Source organism: Procambarus clarkii, chromosome 74 (genome assembly GCF_040958095.1).
Source record: "Procambarus clarkii isolate CNS0578487 chromosome 74, FALCON_Pclarkii_2.0, whole genome shotgun sequence".
Lineage (NCBI taxonomy): Eukaryota > Metazoa > Arthropoda > Malacostraca > Decapoda > Cambaridae > Procambarus > Procambarus clarkii.
In genome coordinates, this window is record NC_091223.1 from 5,351,583 (window position 1) to 5,361,414 (window position 9,832).

The 9,832-nt window shown below is 42.5% G+C and overlaps 1 protein-coding gene across 1 annotated transcript in view; it reads left to right on the forward strand.

Moving 5' to 3' along the window:
- LOC123749223 (mucin-22-like) overlaps window positions 1-5,006 on the forward strand; it is a 34,955-nt gene extending 29,949 nt beyond the window's left edge. The window contains exon 6 of the mRNA XM_069313090.1: window positions 4,780-5,006. Within this exon, the coding sequence (XP_069169191.1) occupies window positions 4,780-5,006 (227 nt within the window). The remainder of the gene's footprint in view (window positions 1-4,779) is intronic.
- The last annotated feature ends 4,826 nt before the right edge of the window (window positions 5,007-9,832 follow it).

Here is a 9,832-nt window from a genome sequence, read left to right on the forward strand (position 1 = left end):
ACCGGACAGTAAGGAAGTGATAGCCGAGGCTATATGAACCACTTCCCCGCCGGCACTCGGATGGTAATCTTGGGCATAGCATTTTATCAAATCACCTCATTCTTTGGGGCACACGTGAGGAACACAAATGCAAACAAGCCTGAATGGTCCCCAGGACTATATACAACTGAAAACTCACACCCCAGAAGTGACTCGAACCCATACTCCCACAACTGGTATGTACAGGGACGCCTTAATCCGCTTGACCATCACGACCGGACAGTAAGGAAGTGATAGCCGAGGCTATATGAACCACTTCCCCGCCGGCACTCGGATGGTAATCTTGGGCATAGCATTTTATCAAATCACCTCATTCTTTGGGGCACACGTGAGGAACACAAATGCAAACAAGCCTGAATGGTCCCCAGGACTATATACAACTGAAAACTCACACCCCAGAAGTGACTCGAACCCATACTCCCACAACTGGTATGTACAGGGACGCCTTAATCCGCTTGACCATCACGACCGGACAGTAAGGAAGTGATAGCCGAGGCTATATGAACCACTTCCCCGCCGGCACTCGGATGGTAATCTTGGGCATAGCATTTTATCAAATCACCTCATTCTTTGGGGCACACCTCAAAGAATGAGGTGATTTGATAAAATGCTATGCCCAAGATTACCATCCGAGTGCCGGCGGGGAAGTGGTTCATATAGCCTCGGCTATCACTTCCTTACTGTCCGGTCGTGATGGTCAAGCGGATTAAGGCGTCCCTGTACATACCAGTTGTGGGAGTATGGGTTCGAGTCACTTCTGGGGTGTGAGTTTTCAGTTGTATATAGTCCTGGGGACCATTCAGGCTTGTTTGCATTTGTGTTCCTCACGTGTGCCCCAAAGAATGAGGTGATTTGATAAAATGCTATGCCCAAGATTACCATCCGAGTGCCGGCGGGGAAGTGGTTCATATAGCCTCGGCTATCACTTCCTTACTGTCCGGTCGTGATGGTCAAGCGGATTAAGGCGTCCCTGTACATACCAGTTGTGGGAGTATGGGTTCGAGTCACTTCTGGGGTGTGAGTTTTCAGTTGTATATAGTCCTGGGGACCATTCAGGCTTGTTTGCATACATATATATATATATATATATATATATATATATATATATATATATATATATATATATATATATATATCAGTAGGGGGGCATATATATATTGATATATATATATCAATATATATATATATATATATATATATATATATATATATATATTATATATATACATATATAGAAATTGTTGCAAGTCGAGCAACAAATATTTTACATTGAACAACAAATGGGATTGGAAAAGCAGTATTGCCACCTCTGCTATACAGAAAAAAATAGACCCCAGACACACCCTGTGGGTAGTAATGGACCCCCATACCGACACTATGAGGGGTAGTGGACCCCATAACAACACTATGGGCGGTAGTGGACACTATACAAACACTATGGGCGGTAGTGGACACTATGCAAACACCATGGGCGGTAGTTGACTTCATAGCGACCCTGTGGGCGGTAGTGGACCCCCTGCCGACCTTGTGGGCGGTAGTGGATCCCTACCGACCCTGTGGGCGGTAGTGGATCCCTACCGACCCTGTGGGCGGTACTGGATCCCTACCGACCCTGTGGGCGGTACTGGATCCCTACCGACCCTGTGGGAGGTAGTGGACCCCCTACCGACCCTGTGGGCAGCAGTGGACCCCTACTGACCCTGTGGGCGTCGGTGGACCCCCTACTGACCCTGTGGGCGGTAGTGGATCCCTACCGACCCTGTGGGTGGCAGTGGACCCCATACCGACCCTGTGGGCGGCAGTGGACCCCCTACTGACCCTGTGGGCGGTAGTGGATCCCTACCGACCCTGTGGGTGGCAGTGGACCCCATACCGACCCTGTGGGTGGCAGTGGACCCCATACCGACCCTATGGGCGGTAGTGAACCCCCTACCGACCCTGTGGGCGGTATTGGACCCCCTACCGACCCTGTGGGCGGCATTGAACCCTATATACTAATCCTGTTGGTGATACTGGACCCTATACTCATTCTGTGGGCGGCAATGGACGCCATACACATCCAGTGGGTGTTATTGGACCCCATACTTATTCTGTGGGTGGTTGGAGCCCCATACCCATCCTGTGGGTGATAGTGGACGCCATACCCATCCTGTGGGTGGATGTGACCCCCATACCCATCCTGCGGGTGGTATTGGACCCCTTACCCACCTAACAGGTGGTATTGGACCCTATACCAATCCAATATTTGGTATAGTAGACGCCATACCATGCTGTTTGCAGTAGCTTACCCTTTAAACATTCCAACGTAACATCGTTTTCTGTTAACGTTCCTACAAAACATTCTTTAAAGATTTTTAAAGCACAAACTATGGTATATAATATTGATTGGTGAAGCACTTATTCTATGTAATAATTTATAGTGCTTATTATAATTTACTAAGAACAACTAATATTTCTCAAAACAAAAGTATGAGTCGTCAATAGGATATAGCTGATCTGTAATATTATAAGAGCATGGACAATAGAAGGTAAATTTCACAACCCATGTGGGACATGAAAACTACAATTTTCCTTATAATTGAACCAATCACGACTATTCTGCTATCTACGTTGATGGACGGGTACTGTGAGACGTAAATTGGTACGTGAGGAAAAGTTTGGGCCTTGATAAAAAAGGTAACTGGGAATATATCACATATGTACTAAATCACATTCAACATATTGACTTTAAGCATTAAGTCATATATGTGCTGTCTTGTGTGAGAACGGGTTGAGAACAGACATCAACGAACTCTGCATCCACTGTCAGGTGCCTGAAACAATCGAACACTATCTCCTTCACTGCTTCCGTCATTATAGTGCCAGAGTAAATCTCAAACAAGTACTTATTTCACTTAAAATACCCTTTACCATTGAGCATATATTAGGTGGCGGTGACCACTCGTTACAAGAAAAATACCAAATAGTCAAAGCACTGGCTAAATATCTCCAGTCGACCAACAAATTGGGTCACATCTGACCCGCACCACATTTATACCTGGCGCCACCAACAGCTAAACACAGAAAACAACTGCCTCGTCGCCGCACCAAGGATCAGCTGACGCCATAAACACAACATACCGCCCTACGGTGCGGAAAGTCTCCCTCAAACATACACCTATTTTAGTCGCCGCTCCTCTGTCTACAGCACAACAAGCACTTTTGAAAATTATCATCTTCAACAAACGCCTCTACCAACATCTGTACTGGTGCAGTCATCGGGAGGACAAACCCTTCATGCAAACTGCACCTACTATCAAGAAGAAGGTCTCCATTGATTCCACATCAAGATTCCACCCTCCCAAGTGAAGAAGGAACCATACCATGAGCTCCAAAAGGGCTTTCCGTGCTACGGTTACTCCCACCCCACCAACAAGTGTCAGCACCCCATCCAAAAGTGTAGCCTTTGCATCCTGGACCATTATTCCATCTGTAAATCGACAACCCATCGCTGCCCTCTCTGCAACGGCAATCAACCTGCAATTTCACACCGCTTTCCCGGCAGAAAGGAAAAAATCAAGGCCCAGGTTGAAACTAAGAAAGTTAACCTTCTCAACCCCGCCACCAGAGCCCCTGATGCTATACCCAACACCTCAGCTCTCACCAAACCAACCAGAAGATTCCCAGTCTCACCAAACAGTGGTTCCTCCTACCAGTCAAGCCAGCCTTCACAATAGGGACCGACTACCACCGATTCATCAGGGAACTGAATGTGCTGTACCTAGCCAATGGCCTGGACCTCATCACAGCCCCTGATGCAAGTCTCACTACCTCCCCTACCACACTCGGGACTTCCACAAGGTCGACTGCTAGGTCGATATCAACTCAGACGTCAGCTCCACTAAAGACCCAGGCTGCACAAACAGCATCATCTTCCATTCCAGCCCAAAAGCTACCACCATCACCTTCTCAGCAGAAGCGCTCGCAGACGTCCTCTCTCTGACCACAATCACCACCGACGTTACCGAACCAGCTTCCATCACAACTCGTCGACTTCTGAGCAAACCTCAACCTCAGGCCATTAGACCAAAGCCACCAACAACGAACTACGCCACGGACTTCTCAGACGCGGATATTTCATTAAAAGCTCCATTGCCACGACACTTCACCTAGTGCGTGCAAGATCTCCTCATGGAGGCCACATCACTGAAGTCCAATGACAACACAGCCATGTCAACTAGCAACAAGACTCGGACTAAGAAAACATGGAAGACCTAGAGGCATTCATTAACTCACTAGCTCTATAATTAGTATTGCTTGCCCTCCTTGACCACCAAACCCCCCTCCCCCCAACAAAAAAAAAACTATCCATTCACAGATCTCCAGTTTCAGCTATTGGTAATGGTTCCAAAGTGACTCCCTTTTTGGGCTATTCATGCCCGCGCCACCTTTTGGGTGGCTTAATCTTAATCAATCCGTTTGGTCACCAAAGGACCTACCGATCACAAGTCTTCAACTACCCATCTGACCATTTTCCACCTTCGGACATTAACGCAAGCGACGCTTTGCTATTTAGAGCAGTGCAGCTAGATCAGTAAATCATTGACAGTTCGAGTGCATCACTTTACTACTGGAAAAATGTGGAGATTATACTGCATTTCTGTAGTGATGGTGACTGCAGTTATGAAGGCTTATACCTATGGAAATCCTGAGCCTCGGGATCCCGAAGAAAGTGTTAACTGGAATTCGTTTATGCCCAAGGAAACCTCCTAGGAAAGAGCAAAATAATTAAACGAATTCGCAGTTTGCCTTTAGAACTTCAAAATCTATTTCCGGAACATTTAAAAGCGAAGAAAGCATTTCTGCCCGCGCTGTCCAACTTGCTAGATGTACCACCAGAGGTCGTGAAGGATGCCAAACCCAACCAGATGCTCAACATGCTTAAAGCAAAACGTTCATCAGAAACGTTCGTTAACACATTAAGTTAACTTATGACATGACTTGACATACCATCAGTGATCATAGAGGAAGACGACTCCCTCATGATGCTCAACTTCGAGGCAAAATATTTGACAGCCAAACGTTCAATCAATGACATCACTTGATATCCCAGACTTTTTTAGTGATGGAGAATTGGGATATATAGTGAAGCTCAAGGATGTAATGCCTCGGGCTGACAAACAAACATTATTTGTTAATGTTCGTCAACTTTACGACAATAACGAACACCTTACACGTGAAATATCAATGCAGCTGATGTCACATCCAGACGCTACGGGCGTTCGAGGCCGCTCGCAGTTCCAGAGAATTACTCTAATTCATGTTTAAATATATTAAAAACCCTAAAAAAATTAAAATCTCACATTCCAAGTAGTAATTTTATTGTTTAATATAAACAATGAAAAACTATTTATATAATATTATGAAATAAAATGTTTTAACAACGTGTGACTCAATTCGTGGTTGTAACAAACTAGGCTGGTTGTAAGAATTTTCCAGTGTGTTTTATCGACAAGGGAGAATGGAAAGCTGGACCCGCGTGGTGACCCGGGACCTGACCCTAGGGAATTCGCGGTGAAAATAATCGACGCCTTGTTCATAGCTTCGTATAATGAACCATTCTATAGTATTCACTTATTTAGAGAAATTAGCCTTTATTCATTTTTTATTAAAATTGTATTGTATAATATTACTGGGTACACTAGCAAGAGTATTCTAATTATTGAGTTAAGTCACCACCAGTGACGTCACTAACCAGATCTAAGTTGTAAGGCGGAGTGACCTGGCGGTCGTAGGTCAGAGTTGACATGTCCACTATTTCTCAAAGTTCAAATAACCATTTTGGGGATCGGGAACAGCTCTGCCGTTAGATGTTTGTGTAATTTAACTTCAGTAAAATATTTCAACCAATCTGGATCAATTAAGTACAAAAGAGGTTAATTGTTATAACTTAAACCTTGCTAAGTAACTTGGTAAGCGATGCGGAACAATACAATGCTCTAGTCTGGGGAAGACCAGAGAGAGAACAGATTAGTGTGGTTTGAGAAACAACTCGGGCAGGTGGCCTTACCATCTTCGGCCCCCGACAGCACGAACATCTAGCTGGTCGCCCAAGGTAGAGTTGCTTTATGAGTTCTTATAGGGATAGTCAACTCATTGCCGTTCAGGTCAAGTAGGGAGTGAACATCTTTAGATTTTGTTTTAGTTTTTCTTTTAATAAATTAATTAGTTAATAATTTGCATTTTTATTATTTCCATGTGTTTGTTATATGTATATGAATTTGTCCTGGTCACGTGGTCCACACGAGGCAGAGTTGAATTGGGCGCCGATTCTAACACCAAATCGGAAGTCATCTTTACCGTTGATTGTGAATTAATTCCACACTGAAGTTTCCAAGGGCATATCAGTTATAGTGGGGATCAAACCCCAAGGTTGATTTATTAGCATGATCGATCCAGACCTCGATCATTGCTCAGTGTTACTGGTCTGGTGGTGGCGGCGGAGGCGACTCTAGGGTTTTGCTCAGAGCCTATGTCACGTCATATGGGTTGTAGAATCCTAAGTCGGTCAATCGTCTTAGGACCACGTGGCGTGGAGTTGGTTTTAGTAAAAGTTTTGGAGTCCCTTGTAGAGAATAAAAAGTAAGAATACGGGTAGAGGGGGAAAAGAAGAAGGAAAGATAAATCGAGAACACTCCGTGTTACATGGTGTTAACATTGTCATTCTATGCATGACGCGTTCTATAGTATGGATACCAAAACTGAACTTCATAATCTAAATGAGGCCTAACTAGCTAGTTACAGCTTCAGAAAAACACCAGGCGTTTTATTGCTAACGCGGAGGCCTGGTCGACGACCGGGCCGCGGGGACACTAAGCCCCGGAAGCACCTCAAGGTAGCCTCAAGGTAGGTAACGCTTCTAGAAATATTCCCAGTGTCCTATTTGCCTTATTTCGAACAGTTTTGCATAGATTTTTTTTTTTGCTTACAGTTCTTACTAATTATGACCAAGATTCCTTTCGCAATCTCATCACCTTCCCTCTGATATCCTGTGACTATAATCATTACCTTGCCTCATAACCTTACTAATGTCAGTATTAAACTATCTGCCAATGTTTTTGATAATATCGGAAGCCTATCTACATCACCTTGAAGTGATTTTGATCCATGATAATACATGCTTGAATATATTTATAATACTGTTACTTCATATCTATATATGTAGTTTATTACATGTATGGCTGAAATGTAAATTGATTGTTATATACTGTTTAGTACAGGGGTATTTTCCCCCCATGGAATTTTTTTTTTAGTTCGGGGGGGGGGGGGGTGAGTTTTAGAGTTTGTTGGCTTAGCAAAATCAAGTCGAAAATAATACAAACTTGCTTCCAGCGCCACAGTCCGATAATAACAATTCCACTTGTGCTCGCCACCGAGCCATGACATTTAACGTTTAAACCAATGGTTCTCAATCTTTTATAATAATGTCAAAATTACACCCCCCCCCTCATCCTTCTCATTTTATATAGAGCAAAGAAAATGGCACTAATATCACACAAACCAGTTTCCATTTTTGCCCCCCATGTGAGTCATATACTCCATGTTAAATTTGTTTTAAATCCATTAAATACAAAGTTGATATAAAAAAATCAACTTGACACTGTCAATCTATGAATAAAGGAATTTGTATATATTAGTCATGGTGTGTTTAAGAATGAGGGTCACTGCAGAGGCCTATTGGCCCATACGAGTTTAATACAGAACAATACCAGCTTCAATACCAGTTCGATCCCTTTAGAAAAAACTTTATGGCACTCAAACGGCCGTCTAACTCCATATACTTCTGCACATTTTCTACAAAACTTGGTGGCACTGCAGCCAAGCCCTCACTCACTCACCCCCATCACCTGACTGACTCCCAAACTCGGTGCCCTTACTGGCTACCCGACATCGCTCTGGTAAGCTGGCTAGCACTACCTGGTCATGTGACTTGAAACCATTATCAGAATCAGCTGACTGCGTTCGTCTTAATTCTACCAATGTAGCCGTATAAATTCCTTACTTAGAGGACGTCCCTTAATTTGGTTGGCTGATAGTTTGACCTAGTTCTCTTTAGGATATCAGAGTACGAAGTCCGCCTTGCTGCTTACACAGAAAAATTCTGTATATTATAAATTTATTAATACAGTCTGAATTATTCTTTTGTTTTATATACAGAATTTGTAGCCTATCATGTGTGTATGCTAAAGAGCGTACAACGCTTCATATGTTTAATGTGAATTCACGTCCATCATCTATGGAGAAAAAAGACCTCAATGTGTTTTTTGTATCAAAGCATTGCCAAATGATTCTATGAAGTTAAAGTTGAAGACATTTGCAAAATGTTCATACACAAGAACAAGGACAAACATTTTGAGCGTCTTTAATGCTCTAAAAAAATAAACCTAATTCAGCAGGGGAGTCCCAAGAAAAAGGTAAAAGATAATTGAAACTAATTCTGTTGTATGACAGATAGCAAAGCAGAAACACACAATTGGGGAAACTTTGATCAAACTGTGCGTTCTCAAAATGGTTTAAGTACGTTTATAGAAACATTAAAATACATCTCAAAGGGATAAAGTAGCTTAGGCTATTTATACCCTCTACTTCAAGTCCCTCAAGAGGCACACAACTTCACGAATCAAAGTACAAGAAACACATTTTGCATTGCATGTTAATACAGAAAACACAGCATATAAGTGTTACACTCTTGGGTAAAAGTGTAACTCCAAAGTATTCTGTATCACACCATTATCACATCTAAAATTGAGGTGGTACACTACTTATTTTCTTATTTATATAGTTATCATTAAGTTGACACTAATACATAATGATCTAAGGTGTGGGCGTGCGGCATACTACATAATTTACACTCCTTATCTATTTCACTGACAACACCGTAATGTCAAAAACATTTGTATCCTACTCTTAATCTCATGCAAATTGAATCCTTCCAAATAGACTTTCCTCTACCATAAGTGAAGGACGCATAATGTTTGTGTGTGTTACTGCTGTCCACAATAGCCGTTCTCTTTACTTTTTATTTATCTTCTTGGATCATCTTGATTCATGTCCGTTTCAAAGTTTTATGCTAAACATCGACAAGAGCTTTTCCGAGGCTCTCTTCGTCAGAAGCAGAATGAGGCAGTTGATGGTTATCACATCAACTGCCTCATTCACCAATGTTACCATATGCGAAGGGAGCCATATAAATCTTATATCACATCCATTTTTACTAAAGATTTTACATTCTCTATACACTATTACAATATTGTGGTATGCTGCTCGACTGCTAATTTAGAGACTCCAACGCTCCTCTACTGTCTATAATAATAATAAAGAATTTTTACTACATTTGACTACTTCCTGTATTACTGCTAATTCAGTTTTAAGTTCAGCCTGCATTGAAGAGAAATTGTCAGTTGAGCAGTGTCCAATAACAGTATACACAGTGCCGATGTGTACTCCCTAATAGACTCTGAATCTTACCTTTCCACATCCATAGCTGCTGTTGCCGTTGTTTTAGATTTAGCTACTCAGAACTAGATGTCCATGTAGCACAGGCTATAGTGAACCCGTAATTGAGATTTGTTATTCACAATAACCTTTTTACTGTGATATTTGCATCAAAGTTTTAAATGGAGGTGTGGTTTCCTCCTTTTCATTTTTTTACTGCTTATGTTTTAGCGCACTGGTTTTAGTCATGTTTTGATAACATTACCTTGGTGGTGGATGTAGATGTGCAGCGTTCACTAGTGTCCCATTATTCAACTGC